We start from the raw sequence: 20401 nt of genomic DNA, 5'->3' as shown, positions 1-20401 counted from the left end.
TCTCTCATTAATGTTTCTAACTCTATCCCTCTCTCTTCCTCTCTGTGAAAAATTAATAAAATATTTTTTAAAAAAACACATTAGAGTGATTGAAAAATAAATAAATGGGGGAGAAGAGACAGCTTTCCTGTGCCTCAGCACATTTCCAAACAACTGATGCGAACAGCTCTCTCACGGAGAGGAAGCTAAGCACTCCCCTTTAAAGCATGTACTGTGGCCCTCGCCGGTTTGGCTCAGTGGATAGAGCATTGGCCTGTGGACTGAAAGGTTCCAGGTTCAATTCCAGTCAAGGGCACATGCCCTAGGTGGTGGGCTAGATCCCCAGTGAAAGACTTGCAGGAGGATCCATGATTCTCTCTCTCTCATCATGGATGTTTCTATCTCTCTCCCTCTTCCTTCCTCTCTGAAATCAATAAAAAATATATTTAAAAATAAAAGGAGCTGAGACCAGTTTGGCTCAATGGATAGAGCGTCGGCTTGGGGACTGAAGGGTCCCGGGTTCGATTCCGGTCAAGGGCATGTACCTTGGTTGCGGGCACATCCCCAGTAGGGGATGTGCAAGAGGTGGCTGATCGATTACTCTCTCTCATCGATGTTTCTAACTCTCTATCTCTCTCCCTTCCTCTCTGTACAAAACCAATAAAAATATATTTAAAAAATAAATAAATAAAAAATAAAAATAAAAATAAAAGGAATGTGGACTGTGTAGCGTGACTTCCTACCAGAACACTACAATGGGGGTGTGGGGGTGAACCTTACACTGAAGAAGTCTGATAAATGCAATGATCAAGGTGAACACTATGGGGTAAGTCACGTTGGTGGTATGTACCCTTCACATCATGGGATGAGAATGACACTTTATCTCCGTCTTCCCCCGAAAACCATAACCCCAGCCTAATCAGGAAAAAAGTCGTCAGACAGACACCACATGGGAGACATTCTACAACACGCATGTCAAACTCAAAGGCTAACACGGGCCAAATAAACAAGGTGGAAGTTGGTGTGGACGGCAAAAAAACAAAAGCTTCCCCCTAACTGACTTGGTTCCATGGATAGAGCATTGGCCTGTGGACTGAAAGGCCCCAGGTTCGATTCCGGTCAAGGCCATGTACCTTGGTTGCGGGCACATCCCTAATAGGGGGTGTGCAGGAGGCAGCTAATCGATGTTTCTCTCTCATCGATGTTTCTAACTCTCTATCCCTCACTCTTCCTCTGTAAAAGTCAGTAAAATATATATACTTTTAAAAAGCTTCCATCTTCATAGAAACACAGGTTTATTTCAATAGAGACATGCAGAATACAAAGGGCTGAAACAAATGAGTCATCATTAACATAAAATAATCGCTACTGACACAAATAATCCACTTGAGCCACGCTTTGATCATGAAACGACCAGAATGGGCCAGAAGACACGGCAAAGTAATTTTGCCGCATGTTAATGCACCATCACACACTTCAAAACCAGTGAAAGACACTTAAAAGATCGTGCCTGGGAAGTATGAACCCACCCGCCGTATTCACCAGACCTTGCGCCTTCAGATGACCACTTGTTCCGATCGGTGGCACAGGCACTTTCTGAGCAGCACTTCAAAACATACGAAGAAGTGGAAAATTGGGTCTCTGAATGGTTTGTCTCAAAACAAGAAAAGTTCTGCCGAAACCGGTTTGGCTCAGTGGATAGAGCGTCAGCCTATGGACTGAAAGGATCCAGGTTTGATTCCGGTCAAGGGCATGTACCTTGGTTGCGGGCACATCCCCAGAAGGGGGTGTGCAAGAGGCAGCTGATCGATGATTCTCTCTCATCGATGTTTCTAGCTCTCTATCCCTCTCTCTTCCTCTCTGTAAAAAATTAATAAAATATATATATTTATAAAATAAAGTAAAAATATTTTTAAGAGGACCATTTCTGCCTAACTTTAAACACACACACACACACACACACACACACACACAAAAAAAAAAAAATTCTTTCACCTGTTTGGTCTGATCTAATTCCAGTGGCAATAAAACTGTTTCATCAGATGGAAAATGGAAATAACAAGCCCATTGGACAGTGGTTCTCAGCCTTCCTCATGCCGAGACCCTTTAATACGGCTCCTCATGTTGTGGTGACCCCATCCATAAAATTATTTTCATTGCTACTTCATAGCTGTAACGTTGCTGCTGTTAATGAATCGTAATGTAAATATCTGTGTTTTCCGATGGTCTTAGGTGACCCACTGCTGGGAACCGCTGCTATAGAGCCTAAGACCGTTGGAAAACAGAGATATTTGCATTACGATTATAATCTTAATGGAATTCTTTGGCTGCAGGTGACAAATTCAACTCAAACGAAAGAGGACTTTCAGAGGCTCGTGTACCCAAGATTCTGGCATGAAGGGGAGCAGGTGTCCTCAGGAGCCCTGGACCCAGGGAAGTGACTAGCGACAGGACTTTCTCACACCATCCTGTCTTTGCTTCCCCCCAGGTCAGTTTTATTCTCTCCTCAGAGAGCTCTGCACTCATTCCTTCCCAGCCTCACCACCACCCAAAAGCAAAAGGCTTCCTGTGCCCAAAATCCAAATCCAAAAACTGAGGGATCAGGCTAAACCAGCAGTCAGACATCCCTCTCATAATCTGGGACTGCTGGCTCCTAACTGCTCACCTATCTGCCTGCCTGGTCACCCCTAACTGCCCTCCCCTGCTGGCCTGGTCGCCCCTAACTGCCCTCCCCTGCTGGCCTGGTCGCCCCTAACTGCCCTCCCCTGCTGGCCTGGTCGCCCCTAACTGCCCTCCCCTGCTGGCCTGGTCGCACCTAACTGCCATCCCCTGCTGGCCTGGTTGCCCCTAACTGCCCTCCCCTGCTGACCTGGTTGCCCCTAACTGCCCTCCCCTGCTGGCCTGGTGACCCCTAACCGCCTCTGCCTTGGCCCTCACCACCGTGGCTTTTCCCGGAAGGATGTCCAAAAGATATCTGGTCTCACTAGCGTATTACCCTTTTATTAGTATAGATAAGGAGGGTGGCATTTCTGAGCTCCAATAAACAAATTGTCTTGGCTAACCTTATCATTAATTATTTTCCCTCTTATTGCTGGAACCTTGGAACAAGGAATGAAAGATTCAGGAATGAAAGAGACAGGAGAGTGTGGTCTCCAAAGCCCAGCTAAGCACAGGCCCCTGCATACAGCAGGCGCCCAGCTCATGCTTAGTGAATGATGGGCTGAATTAATTCTCTGTTCCTAAAGCCTGTTTGGGGACGGCTCCCATTTCACAGATCAGGAGCGAAGCGGGGAAAGGAGCCCCGCCACCCGTGGGGTGCATCTCAGGACGCAGACACCTGCCCCCCGGAGTGGGGTGGGGAGGGGAAGGCAGAACCTTGCAGACCCTCCAACACCCCGGGCCCAGCTGGGGGCGGGGCTTCAGGCCACTGCCTTTTGGATTGCACCATCTTCCACCTGCTAGGGGGGGATCCGAGAAGTTCCTGGCACCTTCCCCCGGTCGTCTGCCATTCTAGCCACAAAGACGATGGATTTGTTTCTCTAGAAACAAATGCGGTTTCTCCTTATCTCGAGCCGCCTCGACCGCTCCACGCGGCCACACATTTCAGGTTTCCCCCCCCTGCGCCACCCCGCAGTGGCTCTTCCCAGTTTGACGCATTGCAGGGAAGGCCGGGCCAATCGCCGCCGCGCTCTCATTTCCGCCGTGGCCGGGGCCCAATAGCGGCGCGGCTCTCACAGGGACGCGTAACGCGCAGCCCACCGTGCCCCTCCGCCGGGAGGGAGCGGTGAGGGCACAGGGGGCGGGGCGCGCGGCGACGGAAAGTAGTCCCGCGGCGGGTGCGCGCGCGCGCGTGCGCGGCCCGCGGCAAACCCGGGCCTGCGTCGGGCGGAAGCGGGAAATTCGCGGGGCCCGCGCGGCGGCGCGGAGAGGGGCGCGGAGGGATCCGCGGGAGGCGCAGTGCGGCCGCACGTGGGCCCGGCGCGGCGGGGCGGGGCGGGGCCGGGCGCGGCGGGCGGGGCGCGCGCGGCGGCCGTTGGGGGACCGTTGGGCGGGCGGCGGCGCGCGCTGCGGGCACTGAGTGTGGAGGCGCGGACGCGCGGTGGAGCTCGAGCTGCTGCAGCTGCTGCCGCCGCCGGAGGAACCTTGATCCCCGCGCCCCGGACACCCCGGCCTCGCCATGGTGAGTGAGGAGAGGGCGCTGCCCAGGCGGCGGGGGGGGGGGGGGCCCTGAATCGATCCCCGCGGAGCAAGACCCCCTAAGAGGGCGGCTGGACCCCGGACTGGGGGGAACCCGCGGGCCCGGGCGCTCGCCTCTGATCCCCTTTCTGCTTCCCCATCGGGGGCATTGGAACCCAGAGCGGTATGCGTGGGTGGTTGAGACCCCAAAAACGGGCATCCGAGCCCTCTAGGGGGGCCTTGGGACCCAGGATGGAACGAGGGGACGGCTGGGTCCCCCAAAGGGCTTTTGAACCCAGGATGAGGCGTTGGGTCTCAGAGACGGGGGTGCTGGACCCCGGGGGTCGAGCTGAGCATCAGTGGCCGGAAGGAGGCTATTGGGTCCCGGGAGGATGCAGGAGGAGGCTGGGGGCTGGGGAGCTCCCCCAGAAGGCGCGGGGGGGTGGGTCGCTGGGCCTGGGTGGGGAAATGGGGGTGACTTCAGCACATCAAACCCTGGAGGACAGAGAGGGGGTTCTCCGGGGACCGGCATTGCAGAGGGTGGAGGAGGCAGGGCCGGGGTGGGTGGCCGTGGAGGTTAAAGGATGCTCCCGGGCCTGCGGGGATGGAAAGGGTTGCGGTTGGGGGGCGGGGGGTGCAGGAGTGATTTGGAGGCAGCCAGAAAGGGTTGTGGGGTTACTAGTGGGTTGAGGCTGCTGATGTAGGAAGGGGGGTTGGGTTGGGTTGGGGGGAAGGGAGGAGCGCTGGGTTTGGGTCCCAGGAGTCGGAGCTGTGCAGGGAGAGAGGTAGGTGGGGGAGGCCTGGGCGGGGCGGTGGGAGGAGGAGATGAGTGACAGCGGGTGGGTCTGGGCTTGGAGGCAGATGGGGGTTCGCTCCCGGGGAGTCTCCAGGGAGAAGCGGGGACAAAGACTGCCGGGTCTGGGCGGGGAGTGGGCTGCACAGTGGGTAGGGAGGGGTTCTGCGGAGGAGGGGGGCCCCATTGCGCACTGAAGCCACGTGAAGTGGGGGTGGGGAGCGGAGCGGAGGGTGCATCACCTGAAGCAGCTTTTGAAGCCCCAGCCTCGCCCTCACTGCCCTGCAGCCCAGGAGAGCGGCCTTTCCCCGCCGGAGGCTGGCTCTGGGCTCCGGCTCCTCCGGCTCCGCATCCCAAACCCCGCATCCCCCGCTCGCACAAATGACAGTGCAGTGCAGGGTGGCCTCGGGGCGGGAGAACCTCAGGAGGCACCTGCCTCAGCCCGCAGCCCTCACAGCGGGCCTCTGTTCATCCCACCGCCGGCCCGGAGAGAGCCAGCTTCTCCCTCCCTCAGCACCCAGCCTCCCTGGCCTCCGGCCGGGGGTCAGGTCTCACCCCGCTGACACGGAGCCCCGGTCCCCGCCGTCCCCGCAGAGCCTTGCTGAAGGGCCAGGAGGCCCCCGCCTCCCACACTGGCCCCGCTGGTCTCTCTCCGGCTGCAATCGGCAGGGCTGGGAGGACTTTGGCCGCAGAGCTGGGCTCCTCGCCGGTGAGGGGCCCTGGCCCTGGTCTCTGATCCCACCTCACAGGGCCCTGGCCCTGCCCGGGGCAGGGCAGGCAGGGAGATGCCCCCCGCCCCCGCCCCACGGTATTTTCCTAGCCCAGCCCATTGCTGGAGCCCAGGAGGAGGAATAGGAAGCAGGAGCCCAGCTGCGTTATTTCAGAAGCAGTTTTGGTAAAAGCTTAGAATCTGCAGTTCTGGGAAGGGAAGCCGCCCTGAGGACGGTCCCCACTGCTCAGGCGGCAGCCGGGCCTCGTGACCACAGCTCGGGCCTGGGGCGCCCTGCACCCAGCGGGCGGGGGTCCCGGCCGGGAGCAGGCTGGCAGCGCCTCCCTCCTCTGCGCTCAGCTCCTTCAGCTCCTTCTAGAACCTGCCCAGCCTCCACGCCCGGCCCCTCAGCACTCCCGGGCGGGAGGATTTGGCGGGGCGGGGCGGGGCTGCGAGGCCCCGGTTGGCTCGCTTTCCCATCGAGGCCCGAGAGGATGGAGCAGGTGGCATGGCGGCCCTCTTCCCCGGCTGCCGCTCGGCTCTCCATCTTCCTCTCCCCTCCCCCGGCATCGCCTGGGCTCGTAACCGGAGCCCATCCTCCCGTCTCTGGTTCCCAGAGCCTCCTCAGGTGGCGGGATCTGGGGGTCAGCCCGGGCCCCTTTCCCCTCCGGAGCCAGGGCAAGAGGCGAGAGAAGGGGCCGTGGGCCTGAGTCTGATGTTAGCCCTCACCTGAGGCACTTTCAGAGAGAGAGGAGGGTGGGGTGGGGGGCATTGATGTGAGAGAGCCCTATCGACTGGCTGCCTCCCTCATGTTCCCCAACCGGGGGTGGGGAGCGAACCCACAATCCAGGTGTGTGCCCTTGTCAGGAACCGATCCCGAGACCCTTTGGTCTGAGGGCTGGTGCTCTAACCACTGAGGGACACTCGCCAGGGCCCAAGTTATTTATATGTATTTTCGGGGATGGGGGCGGTAATCCTTACCAAAGATATTTTCCCATGGATTTTTAGGGAGAGGGAAAGGCAGAGAGAAACATCGATTGGTTGCCTCCTGCACAAACCCCAACCAGGCCCAGGCCAGGGAGGAGCCTGCAACCAAGGTGCGTGCCCTTGGCCGGAATTGAACCTGGGACCCTTTGGTCCGCAGACCAACGCTCTATCCACTGAGCCAAACCGGTCAGGGTGAGAGTCTAAGGCAATGCAGAAGTGTCTCCCTTTGGCCTCTGAACCTCTGTTTAGACTTTGGACTTTTCTAGAATGTGTATGTATTTCCTTCTCCCTCCCTTAGCCATCTTTCCTCTGTCACCATCTCTTTGATTTCCTCTCCCTTAGATTCTGCCTATTTGGGGCTTGGCCTCAAATTCCCCTTCCCTTTGATTTAAGAGAGAGAGAGAGAGAGAACACATTTTAGACCGGTTTTAAGAAATGTGGCCATTTCTAATATTTAGGACGGGGTCGGGGTTGGGGGTAGTTTGCAGCTCCCGGAGAAGCCTGGAGCCTCTCTGTAGCATAATGCCGATGCAGTAGTTTGCATCGGTTTGGGGGACTCGGAGAGCCTGCGGACTTGGAGCCTCTTTCTCCTCATTGTGAGCGGAAGCCGGGGAGGGAGCAGCGTCTGGACCACAGGGGTCTGGGAAGGTGGTGCCTTCTTGGCCCCGTTCACAGAAGCCAAGGAAAATGTACCTCTTTGCTGCCTAAATGGAGCTAAACGTGGGATCAGCCCCCACCTGGCCCTCCCACAGGATCCCTGCACCTGGCTGGCTCCCAGCGCACAGCTCTCCCCCACCCCGCCCCCAAACCCCAGCCTCTCCCCCACCCCATCCCCCCAACCCCCCGTTCGCCCCCAAACCCCAGCCTCTCCCCCACCCCGCCCCCAAACCCCGCCTGCAGCAGGAGCTGCCTGCCACCCACTGGCCGCTTCCCAGCAGCCAGGCTGGAGAGGGTTAAAGACTGCAGCGCAGCGGGAGCTGATTTTAGTCCTGTAGCCTCTGCCACCTCTGCTGCCGCCTGCCGCAGTCCCTCCTCCCCAAAAGCACCAGAGCCGATGATGCCCTGTGCCATCCCTGTGTGCCAGGGAGGGAGCAGCTGCCTCCAGCCTAGGGCTCCTGCCGGCGCGAGAGCCGCCGCGTGGGGGACTCTGCCAGTTGGGTGCGCTGTGCTGGACTTAGCACCTCCCAGTAGCTGACACAGAAACCAGCAGAGCCCCAGACGCCGCCCGCGGCCCTGCCCCAGGACTGGCCTGCTTCGGTTTGGAGCTTCCAGAGCCACTTGATTAAGCCTCTGGGCAGCTGCTCCCTTCACACAGCGCGGCTCCGGCGCAGCCCTGACTCAGGCTGTGCGGGAGGAGCAGCATCGCCCGCCCGCCCGCCCGGTCAGCTGCAGCCCGCGGAGCTGGCATCTCACCGGCCCCGTGTCGGGCCAGCCTGGTGTCCTGCCCACCTGCGTCCCCGGCTTGAATCACAGACTTGATGCCAGGCCCTGGCTCTGCCTCAGGCCCTAACTGACCCCGGTGCCCCCAGCCACGCAGAGCTGGCTCTCCGGGGCCGGGCAGAGCCAGGGGGTAGTCGTGGCCTCCAGCCCGGCGGCTGACTTTCTCCTTCCTGCTTTTCCAGGCTGACCAGCTGACTGAGGAGCAGATCGCAGGTGAGCGTGCCCCCCCTCCCGCCTCAGGAAGGCCTCTGCATGCCCAGCCTCCTCTTCCTCGGCAGGAGTGACCCTGACAGACACGCCGTGTGCCCATCGCTGGGGCGGCGCCTGTGCTCGGTGTTCTAACTGGTGTAGACCACCCCGTGCGCACGGTCCCGAGGCAGCACTGACCAGACAGCCAAAGCCGAGACCCCTCCTGCTGCAGGTCACCCGGGGCCTTTGGACCAGTGGCTGCCGGGTGGACCCAGCTGTGTGTCCCGGCTCAGCAGGTGGGCTCCTGCCTCCCTGGCCCTCGTCAGGACCGCCCAGCAGCTGGCCTGTCCCTGCCTGCTCTGCCCCTCCCTGACGCAGCACTCCGCGTTCTCTGCCTGGGCAGCAGCTTCTCCATCTCCACTCACCTCGGCAAGGCCTGCCCTCATCCCTCTGAAACAGCCTCCCTTTCCTCCTGTCAGGTCACTGTTTATGGAGGGCACTGTTTTATGATGCCCTTACCTCCTGGGCCTCTGCCCCTGGAGCTGGGCTTTGTTTCCGTTGGTCCCTGGGGCCTCGGTGCCTAGCACCTCTCAGGCGCTCCGTGTGTGTGTGTGTGTGTGTGTGTGTGTGTGGGGCAGGCGCTCCGTACACGTGTGCAGGTGGACAGATGAGCAAGGGCCCGCCTCGTACCTCCCTGTGTCCCCTCCTCCCGAAAGGCCGGAGCGGCCGCAGCTGCAGGAACTGTGTGGCTGAGTGGGCTTCCGGGTCCCGCCCTCCCCCGGGCGGAGCTGCCTGGGGACAGAGGCCGCCCCGGTGTCCGGTGTCCCCGTAGCCACGGCCGGCACAGGTGGGAGAGGGTCAGAGAACGGCCCTCGGCCGCAGCGACCCAGCCCGCAGCCCGCCGTCCGGTTGGCTGGGCTGTGACAGTCCTGGACGCCCTGCTTCTCCTCCTACCCCCTCCCCATCACACAGTCACACGGCCGGCTCCCACACCCACTGAGGCACCAGAGGACCGCCTTGTTCCGCGATCATAGCTCAGGGCGCACACGTGACCCACTCGCAGCCCCCGTGCCCCCAAGAACAACGAGGGAGGTCCGGCCTCCCCAAGGCCCAGGGGCTCCCCTGCACCGACACCCAGCCCCCCTCCCCGCCCGTTCCCATTAGCACACTGTCCCCCCCTCACCCCCGCCCACGCCCTCTGGGAATAGGCTGCGGGCATCTGCTCTCGGGGGTTTGGGGGTAGAGTGCCAGGTGCCAAATCGGGCCCAGTGGGAGGGCAGCGCCACGTGCTCCTCCCGCTCCTGACGCGTCCCCAGCTGTGGCCTTCCCACTCGGTGCCACCGCTCCTCATCCTCCTGCCTGGCAGCCGGCCCTTCCTCCCCACCCCCGCCCCCCACGCACCGGCCGGCCGGCTGCTGAGCTCCGCCGGGCGCCCGCCCTCCATGCAGCCGCTCGCTCCTCCCCCGGAAGCCGGTGCACCGGGCCCAGGGCCCCAGGGAGCCGGCTGGCAGTACCAGGCGAGGGACACTGCTAACCAGAGGCGATCTGCAGCTTCTCCGCCGTCCCTCCTTCCCAGCCTCTGACCTTGGCTGGCACACTGTAGGTGGAGACTCCTGGCTCATCCCCTCCATCACATTGGTCCATGGCATCTGAGGGAGGGGCCGTCCAGAGGCCATAAGAAATGTGAAATCGTAGGACAGCCCGTCCCTTCCCTCTGTCCTCCCTGAGCGGGGGCAGGTGCTCAGTAAGTGCTGACGGACGGACGGAAGGAAGGACGGAAGGAAGGAAGGGCCTGGGCTGGAGCCGCAGGCGGTTCTGGTGTCTGTAGGTGGGCACAGCCTCACCTCCAGGGAGTCAGCATCCCAGCATCAGGGCTTCGGCGGCCTCCAGCTCTGACTCCTCTCCTTTCGCCCCCAGAGTTCAAGGAGGCCTTCTCCCTTTTCGACAAGGACGGGGATGGCACCATCACCACCAAGGAGCTGGGCACGGTGATGCGGTCCCTGGGACAGAACCCCACCGAAGCGGAGCTGCAGGACATGATCAACGAGGTGGACGCGGATGGTGAGCCCCCGCCCCCGCCCCGCGGCACAGGGCCTTCCCGGGCAGGGGTGTGGGCCTCCAGGCCCGGGCCAGGGGTTCCCAACGCCTTCTCCACCGCAGGAAACGGGACCATCGACTTCCCCGAGTTCCTGACCATGATGGCCAGAAAGATGAAGGACACCGACAGCGAGGAGGAGATCCGAGAGGCCTTCCGCGTCTTTGACAAGGTGAGCAGCCTCTCCCTGGCGGCTGGGGGCGCTGGCGGGGGCAGGCGGGCGGGGCTCCGGGTGCCAGCACAGCCAGAGCCCCTGGGCCACCGCCTCCAGGCCCCCAGCCCCCCGCTGCCCCTCCTCCGCCTGCCTCTGCCTCCCGCTCAAAGCCCTTCCTGTGCCAACGCCAGGACGGCAACGGCTACATTAGCGCGGCAGAGCTGCGCCACGTGATGACGAACCTGGGTGAGAAGCTGACCGACGAGGAAGTGGACGAGATGATCAGAGAGGCCGACATCGACGGAGACGGCCAGGTCAATTATGAAGGTGAGCTGGCGGGTCGGGCTCCGGGGTCCTCCTGTCGGGGAGGGCCGCCAGCCTGTCCCTGCTCCCCGCTGACCGCTCTCCCGCTTTCCTTGCAGAGTTTGTACAGATGATGACCGCAAAGTGAAGGCCGGGGCAGCTGGCAATGCCCATTCTCTTTATCTCTCTTCGCGCGCTCTCTTCAACACTCCCCTGCGTTCCAGTTCTAGCAAACACCACTCGATTGACTGAGAGTCTGATAAACAACAAAAGATTTGTCCCAAGCTGCATGACTGCTCTTTCTCCTTCCTCCCCAGTCTCCTCCCACGCCCTCATCTCTGCCTCTGCCCTCCTCTCCCTCGGCCCTGCGGGGCCTGAGGCTTTTACACGATGATTCCCGGGGAGCCCCTGCCCTCCTCCTGCCCGGGTGGCTCTCCGTTTGGTTTGTTCCCTCTGTTTGTCATCTTATTTGGGGTGCCGGGGGGCTTCCAGCCCTGTCCAGGGACCTGCCCGGGAGGGGGCGCGGCCTGCACCCAGGCAGAAAGCTCGCCTTTGTCTGTGCATGCAGCCAGCCTGTGGTCCATGTGCAAATCCCAGCAGCCTTTGGGGCAGGGACGCTCCGGAGGATGGGGGGTTGTGGGTGTGGATGTGGCTCCGGAGGGGGTGGGGGGATGAAGGAGTCTTAGTCTTGGAAGCTGGCATTCTTTTCCCACTTGAGGGGCCAACTCAGAAAAGGACGGACTGCGGGGACGGCACTCGGACCCACTGGCTGATATTCCAAACCCACCCGATTGGCTTCCTGACGCCGGTCTGGGTGGGACCGCTTGATTGGCCACTCTGCAAACCGTACCTGCCCAGACCTGCCGTGTTCCCAACACGATCGCCAGCTGTTCTGTAAATACCTGGTGCTAACACCCACCTCCCTCCCGCCGGGCCCGCCCGCCCGCAGGAGGTCCCCTCGCGGGGCCGGGCGGGGATGGTCGCTTTGTCATACTGGTCACACTGTCGTTTCCTTATGCCCCTGAGAACGTCCAGTTTTATCAAACAGCCATGCCGGGCTAGCTGAAGGTGGGGGAGGGAAGATGCACCCCACCACGCTCTCGAAAAAGCACCTGCAATAAACACACCTGTGGGCCCGCGGCCCCTCCCGCTTCTCCGTGGTGACGGGGCTGCTCCTCACGTGTGTGCGCGCGCTGCCTCTGCCCCTCCCGCCTCCCGCCTCCCGCCCCTGCCTGCCCCCACCCCGCGGAGAGCATGATCCGTGACCTTGCTTCTGACTTCGCCCTGGGACAAGTGAGTCAACGTGGGCAGTTCGGTCGTCTGGGTGGTTCTGTTTCGTTCTCCCTTTTCCTGTCCATTTCTGTGCCCCTGCCCCCGGTCGCGTGGCTTTCTCTGGGACCTGCCAGCTTGGAGAATCTTGTCGCCCACCCTCTGACACCGCCTCCAGGGACGGGAGGGGGCGGGGCGGAGCGGGAGACCAGGCCAAGGGCTGAGGGAAAGGGCAGGCAGGCGTGAAGCTGTGGACATTTCTGAGTGGGTTTGGTTTGGTTTTGTTTTTTTAAACCGGGCAATATTGTGTTCAGTTCAAGCTGTGAAGAAAAATATATATCAATGTTTTCCAATAAAATACAGTGACTACCTGATTGGCTCTGGCCCTCATCTTGGTTTCTGGGCCTGGGGCCCGCCGCCCTGGCCTGGAAGAGCCTTCGCTCCCTGCTTGCTCCGAGACTGGGCCTGGCCAAAACCGGTTTGGCTCAGTGGATGGAGCATCAGCCTGCGGACTGAAAGGTCCCAGGTTCGATTCCGGTCAAGGGCGTGTACCTTGGTTGCAGGCACATCCCCAGTAGAGCGTGTGTGCAGGAGGCAGCTGATCGATGTTTCTCTCTCATTGATGTTTCTGGCTCTCTTTTCCTCTCTGTAAAAAAAACAATAAAATATATTTTAAAAAAAAAACTTGGCCTGGCCACTGCAGCCACATAGGGATTCCGAGCCAGAGTCCAGATCCCAGCTGGACCGCAGTCGCTGAAGGCTGGTCAGCCTTGAGTGACCGCCATAGGCCAGCACCGGTGTGCACCTGGGCCAGAGACCAGCCCCCCTCGGTGGGGGACGTGGGACGTCAGACGGTAAGACAAGAACTGAGACGGAGTGTCAGCCCTGACGGGGGGGGGGGTTCTCTGTCCCCTGGGGAAGGGGTGGCGTTCCCGGAGGGAGCCGATGGCAGGCAGGTGCTCAGTGGTCCTGAGCTGGAGAGGGCACAGGACAGGGAGCTGAGAAACTAACGCCAAGAGCAACTGCAAACTGCAGACAGCTCCTTAGCATCCCTGAGGCGAGGGGACAGGAAGAGCTGCGCCCCAGCCATGAGGCTCAGTGCAGAGAGCGGACTGCAGGGTCCCAGGTTCAATTCCTGGTCAGCGCACACGCCCCGGTTGCGAGCTCAGTCCCCAGTGGGGGGGCGGCAGCCGATCAATGATGTTTCCATCTCCCTTTCTCTCTGAAATAAAAATTTTCTACCCAAAAAAAGGCTTGCAGTCCAGCCGTGCTCTAGGGGAGGGATGTTACAATCTGTGGGGCTTTTCCCACACACAGCACCCGCCTCCTGTGCAGACCTGCTGCTCGCATTCACGCTGACCCCAGGCTGGGCAGGAGGGACTCCGCCCGGCCTTGGAGGATGGGGAGTCTGGCAGGGCCCAGCCGCAGGGGCCTTCCTGTGTGGGCCAGGCCCCAGGGCCCCAGCTGCTTGCCCCCCCCCCTTTTAAGTTTTTTTTTTTAGTATATTTTATTGATTTCAGAGAGGAAAAGAAACATCAATGATGAGAGAAAATTAGTGACCAGCCACCTCCTGCACGCCCCACACTGGGGATCGAACCTACAACCTGTGCATGTGCCCTGACCGGGCACTGAACCTGACCTCCTGGTTCATGGGTCAATGTTCAACCACTGAGCCACACTGGCTGGGCAGCTGGCCGGTTTTAGGGTAAATGGTCATTTTCATATAAAGACGACTTCAGGCAGCCCAGGGACAGCGAGTGACGTCCCTGGTCACTGCTGGGGTCTGAGATGGGAGCTGCCTTGGCAGCCAGGCCCGTGGGAGAGTCTGGCCTAGTTGCCGAGAGAAGAGGGGCTTTGGTGACCCTCAGAACGGGTTCCGGGCCCGGGCGTGCTCGCTAAGCCATGGGCCACTTCTGGGAAGCAGTGACTTCCCTTCTCTGGCCTCCATTCACAAAATGAAGGATAGCCCTGGCTGGTTTGGCTCAGTGGATAAAGCATCGGCCTACGGACCGAAGGGTCCCGGGTTCGATTCTGGTCAGGGGCACACACCCAGGGTTGTGGGCTTGATCCCCAGTGGGGGGCGTGCAGGAGGCGGCTAGTCAGTGGTTCTCTTCATCATTGATGTTTCTGTCTCTTCCTCTCCCTCTCTGAAATCAATAAAAATATATTTTAAAAAATATATCTACCTGAGAAAAACAAAAATCCATCTCAGCCCTAGACGGGGTGGCTCAGTGGATAGTGTCAGCCCGCAGACGGAGGGGTCCTGGTTTTGCTTCTGCTCAAGGGCACATACCTTGTCTGCAGGCTCAATTCCTTTCCCCGGTTGGGGCTCATGAGAGATGCAACCAATTCATGGTCTCTCACATCAATGTTTCTCTGTCTCTCCCACCCCCACTTTCTAAAAATCAGTGGGAAAGTGTACTCTGCTGAGGATTAACAAAGTTTTACCTGTACTGTATATACACCTCAGAGGGCTGTGCAAACACTTTCTGGATATCTCATTTCTCACCCAGGCCAGACTGAACCCCATTGAGACAGTGCTGTGGCAGAGGCGTCGTGAGGGATCTGACAGTGCGGGGCTGAGGGCCGGGCAGGCGAAGGCTCCTCACCGCACTTCCTGGAAACGCTGAGCTGGGCCTCAAAGCCCCGGATCGTTGGGATCCCAATGCCCAGGCTGCCACCCACGGCCTCGGGGCCCACGTGGCTTCCCCCCCTTGGGTGCTGTGTTTTGAAAGACTTTTACTTCCAGACAGGCCAAGTGATTAAATAATCATGACTTCCCTACCCCATTCTTTATTAATCAAACACAGAGCACTCGGAGCTTCTAATGGGCTGGGGGAGCCGACTCGAGCCCAGAGCAGAGACGCAGGGCAACCGTTCCCAGCTCAGGCCCACAGACCCGCGGGCCCAGCCCACAGCCTGTCCTGACAAAGTGACCGGACGAGGGGACACGCCAGGAGGAGCCTAACCAGTGCCCAAGCGAGGGACATCCGGTTTCGCTCACCTCCCTGAGGGCAGTGGCCACTTCCAATGTCATCCCCAGTGCGACCAGCAGGGGGGGCAATGACTGCAGAAGTCCCCCTGAGCGGCAACAGCAGCGGGCAGCCAGGGTGTGTTGCGTGTTAGGCATAAGTCCCAAGCTAGGAAGACAATGACTAAATAAATAAAATGACCTTAAAGACGAATAAAGCCTCCAAGGGAGAGCGATCCATCCCTCGTGTGTCACTTCCTGACCCCCAGCCCAGCCTGGCACCCGTAGTAATTCTCACAGATCGTGCTCTGTGCGCTCTCAGTGCATGTCTAGCTTGTAGCTTTGTATGTTTGCTGCGGGTGAGTGTTAAGTGGTCACCCCGCTGCATCATGGGCGAGTCAGCCATGCTGCACCCGGCAGGCACACAGCAGCCCCGGGCCCAGAGCAGGCTCAGGGTGGGGTTTGCATTGAGTCCGTGAATGAATGAGAGGCTCCAGAAGGGAGGCATTCGCCCGGCCGGTGTGGCTCAGTGGGTTGGCATTGTTCTGTGAACCAAAAGGCCACTGTTTTGATTCCCAGTCAGGGTACGTGACCAGGTTGCAAGCTTGATTCCGGGGGGCGGGGGGGGGGGTGGTTTGCAAGAAGCAGTCAATTCATGTTTCTATCTCCCTCTCCCTTCGTCTCTCTCTAAAAAAAAAAAAAAAAATCAATAAAGAAGGAAGGCCAATGTCAGAGCTTCCCCTTGGCTCACTGTCTCCCAAGCCTCGTGCCTCCCGGGAGCCCTCCCCGACGTCCCCCAGGAGGGCAGGGCCGGGCTGTGTGTCACTGCACCGGGGAAGCCGTCCTCTGTGAGAGCCTGCTGAGTGAGCACGTGTCTGGCCAGGCAGCTGCAGGAGAGCCGCCCCGGAGCCTGAAAGTGCCAGCGTGCCTGCAGCGGTGATGAAGTCTTCAAGGAGGAGGAGGAGGAGTCTAAGCAGGACCGCGGAGGGCCTGGTGCTTTCCGCGGATGGAGAAGGGGACACCCTTCCAGGAAGGATGAGCTCATACGCAGAGGGGGAGGCTGAGAGGTCACGGCTCCCTGGGGAAACCTCGGCTGTGGCTGTGGCTGCGCAGAGTGAGTGGGAGTGGCCCTTGACCCTCGGCCTCCAGGCCGTGGGAGCCCTGGAGCCTGGAAGCAGAGGAGTGTCTGCTCAGACAGGACCTTCCGGGCGGGACCTTGGCAGCGAGCAGAGGCTCACGGACACGGAGGCCAGGACTCCAGCGGGGGGAAAAGTCGCCCCCGAGGCCGGCGGTGGCCGGGGTGGGTTGTTTGAAACCCCTGACCTGGCGGACAGTGTGGGCGCCTAGGCCAGCGGTGGTGGATGGTGTGGAGGAGGGCGGACTCGGATGAGAGCAGGAAACTGCTTCAGCACTTCATCCTCCTCCCCTCCCCTGACACCGCAGCTGACACCGCAGCTGACTGCTGGGCGTGATAATAGCTCCCGCCTCAGGCCAGCATGCTGTGGGTCCCGTGCCTGCGCTGGCCTTCGTTTTTATTAAATGCACTAGGGGCCCAGTGCACAAATTCGTGCACCATACAAGGAACCGGGCCACGAGGCTGCAGTGGGCACAGGGGCGGGTCTCAGCCCATCCTCTGCGCCCCTGCCCGGCCCCTCCCACCACACCCCCAGGCCCCTGTCTGCCCACAGCCCCCCTCCCGCTGGCACCACTCCCACACGCGGATGGCACTGGCCCCAATCACTCAGTGCCTGCCGTCAGCAGGTGAGAGCAGTGGCTGCTGCCCTGATCGCTCCTCAGGAGCAGGGGAGGTGAGAGTCCTCAGGAGCAATCAAGGCCAGGTGCCAGACGATTGGGACTAGCACTGGGCATCGGCAGTGGGTGCGAGCAGCAGATCTGGTGCCAATTGCAGGTGTGAGCAGGGTTGGCATTGGCAGTGGGTGCAAGAGGCTGTTGCTGGCCTCCATCACCCCTCAGCAGCAGGGGGAGGAGGAGAAGCCCTTAGGGGTGTTTGGGGTCAGCAGCCACTGACAGCACCAAGGGATTGGGGCCGGCACCAGGCTCAGGACCACAGCGAGCGGGAGCAAAGAATTTTCAGAAACCACCAGAGGCTCACCCCGATGACAGTGTCTGGTGCCCCACCTTGGCCTGGCACCCCCACTCACCATCCCTCCATGGCCAATGCTTGCCATGTTCTGTGCATGCCCCCGGTGGTCAGCACACAACATAGCAACTGGTTGTTCAGTTGTTCCACCATTCGATCTATTTGCATATTAGCCTTTCATTATATAGGATTTTCATTGATTTCAGACAGTAACGGAGAGGGAGAGAGAAATGGAAACATCGATGAGAGAGAATCAATGATGAGAGAGAATCATTGATCCGCTGCCTCCCGCACACCCCACACTAGGGATGGAACCTGCAACCTGGGCATGTGCCCTGACCAGGAATTGAACTGTGACCTCCAGGTTCACAGGTCGATGCTCAACCACTGGGCCACACTGGCCACCCTGAGGCCAGGTGGAAAGCATTGACCCATCTTCAGGGCAGCACAGAATCTGGAGGGTGTGGCCCCCTGGATGGCAGCCCCTCCCTGCTCCTGCCCTCTGCAGCCCCTCCACCCTCCCCCTCCACCCTCCAGGGGCCCCTGTGGGTGAGTTCCCACTGAGTCTGGGCCATGTTCGCTGACAAAGACTGGACCCCACCAGACATTTCTTCACCTGTTTTTCTACAATTCAACTTTATTATGAAATTCAATATCATCTATAATAATAAAAGCATAACATGCTAATTAGACCAGACGTTCTTCTAGACGAAGCTGGGGCTTTGAGGAAGCCCAGGTCCTGGGTGCCAGAGGGAAGCTGGTGCTGGCAGCCGAGGGAAGGAAGGCCTACTCTTGCACGAATTTCATGCATTGAGCCTCTAGTATATAATAAAAAACTAATTTGCAAAACTCCGGGGGGTTAGGGCATGTATGGGAGGGGTGGGGCAATGGTAAGATATGTACCCATGCCGAAACCGGTTTGGCTCAGTGGATAGAGCATCAGCTGGGGGCTGAAAGGTCCCGGGTTCGATTCCAGTCAAGGGCATGTACCTTGGCTTGTGGGCACATCCCCAGTAGGGGTGTGCAAGAGGCAGCTGATCAGTGTTTCTCTCTCATCAATGTTTCTAACTCTCTATCCCTCTCTCTTCCTCTCTGTGAAAAATCAATAAAATATAAAAAAAGAAAAGAAATTTTTTTAAAAAAAAAGACATGTACACATATAATACCTTAATTTTAAAAAATGGAAAAAGAAACTAATTTGCAAATCAACCCAACAGCAGACTGACTGGTTGCTATTATGTGCACTGACCACCAGGGGGCAGATACTCAATGCAGTAGCTGTGCCCTGGTGGTCAGTGGCTCCCTCAGGGGGAACACCGCTCAGCCAGAAGCCGGGCTCACGGCTGGCAAGCACGGTGGGGGTGGCGGGAGCCTCTCTCACCTCCTCAGAAGCACTAAGGATGTCCGACTGCCAGATTAGGCCCACTCCCCACGCCTGGGCCTAAGCCAGCAGTCGGACATCCCCCAAGGGCTCCCGGACTGCGAGAGGGTGCAGGCCTGGCTGAAGGACACCCCAAGTGCACCCATGTTGTGCATCAAGCCTCTAGCATCTTATATTCCTTTGTCAAGACTGCCTTAAAAATTTCTACACACTCCATTTTTCCATTACATTTTTTTTTTATTGTGGTAAAACACCCATATAAACATAAAACGTATCGTTTTTTACCAATTTAAAGTGTGCAGTTCAGAGACATTCGGTACATTCACCGCGTTATGCAACCACAACTCTCTGGCTCCGGAACACTTTCGTCACCCCGAAAGGAAACCCCAAACCCGTTAGGCAGCCGTCCTGACCTATGGCGACCTCCCCCAGTCACCCCTGCTCCTCTTCGATACGATTAGAAAGAAACACGGAGATAAATGTTGAAACAACGGAGCCAGCGCTGCTTTGTTGTCAAACCACGTTGGCCCAGCGAGCCAAAGCCCAGCCTGCAATGCCAACAGCAGCAAGAGGACCTTCCTGTCCTCTGCTTCAGGCCCTGCAGGGCGAGCAGGGGGGAGGGAGGGAGGCAGTTAGCCCTCAGCACAATCCCTCAGCGAAGTACGGGTTACGGCCACCTTCAAAGGAAGCCAAGGAACCCAGAGAGGCAGAGTCACTGGCCCCACAAGGGAGCTGGGCTGCAGAGATAGGCCAGGCCCGCCCACAGGCTGGCTTCCTCCGTGCTGTGTGGCCTGCGGCTGGTTAACTGCCCGCTCTGGGCCTGGACTCCGGCCCCCGGGGAAAGGCTGTAAAGGAGGGCGGGAGTGAGAGGGAGCCGCTCACAGCTCACAGCTCACAGCTCGGAGAACTCGCTGCTGTCAGCCGCCATGGAAGGCTCTTGCCCTGCCTCCCCCACCCTTTCTCCCTCCCCCCCAGGTTCAGAGTCACTGTTTTCACCCGGGAGCAATGAGAAAGAGGGACTGAGGTGGGCCCGGATCAGGGAGGGGGGGGGGGCATCTTCCCATTCACCCCACCACCACCCTAAGCACACGTCCTTTCAACTCCTCAGCGCGCCCCCCCACCCCCACCCCCACCCCCGCTCACTCCCGGGGACCCGCGACCTGGGCCCCTCTGAGGGCAGGGGTGGCAGTCTGGAGACCTGCCAGCGGAGTCCAGGGTGGGGCAGAGACTGGTCTGTGTCCCCAGCACCCCGCAGAGTCAGCGCCCACTACTTGCTGAATGAAGAATGAATGAATGAATGAATGAAGCATGAATGAATGAATGACATTTTTGTGAGGCTCTCAGGACAAGCACAGGACTCAGGTCTGCATTCTTGGGTCGAGCCTGGGATTCACACATGGCCATGCCCGTGCCTCCCCAGTCTGAGTTTTATGACCCTGAAGCCACACCGAGTTCCCGGCACACGCCCAGCAGCGTTCCCGGCGCCCCTCCTGGGCTAGGTGGAGAATGAGAATCAGAGTGAGGGGGGCAGAGGGCGTGGCTCGGGGAGAGACTGGGAGAGGGCAGGCCCCCTCACACACACCCCCGGGCCGGGGGCACCCTGAATGGGTGGGGACCGGCAGGAACACTGACCCTAACGGACGCCAGAGCACGGGAGCTCTGGAAACGCTCCCGCCTCCCAAATATTTAGACAGTGAGACGGATGGGCGGCCGGGACCCAGCCGGCAGCCACCGGTCATTTTGAGGGAACTGCTCTGTGCTCCCTCTCCCCCATCTCCTCCCACAGCTGGTGTGGCCACCCTGGAGGAGAACAGCAGCTGACTGCCCCTCCCAACCCTCCCCGCGCACCCCCCC

At 59.7% G+C, this 20401-nt stretch overlaps 1 protein-coding gene across 1 annotated transcript; it reads left to right on the top strand.

Annotated features, from left to right (window-relative positions):
- Positions 1–4006: 4006 nt before the first annotated feature.
- CALM3 (calmodulin 3) lies at positions 4007–12468 on the top strand. Its single transcript, XM_036416384.2, has 6 exons — positions 4007–4159; positions 8267–8297; positions 10191–10334; positions 10434–10540; positions 10714–10849; positions 10945–12468. Exons 1-6 carry the CDS (start codon positions 4157–4159, stop codon positions 10971–10973), a joined length of 450 nt encoding a protein of 149 aa, XP_036272277.1. The 5' UTR covers positions 4007–4156; the 3' UTR covers positions 10974–12468.
- Positions 12469–20401: the final 7933 nt, after the last annotated feature.

The sequence above is a fragment of the Pipistrellus kuhlii genome, unplaced genomic scaffold, assembly GCF_014108245.1.
Source record: "Pipistrellus kuhlii isolate mPipKuh1 unplaced genomic scaffold, mPipKuh1.p scaffold_m20_p_55, whole genome shotgun sequence".
Taxonomy (NCBI): Eukaryota; Metazoa; Chordata; class Mammalia; order Chiroptera; family Vespertilionidae; genus Pipistrellus; species Pipistrellus kuhlii.
This window is presented reverse-complemented; position numbering and strand designations above follow the sequence as displayed.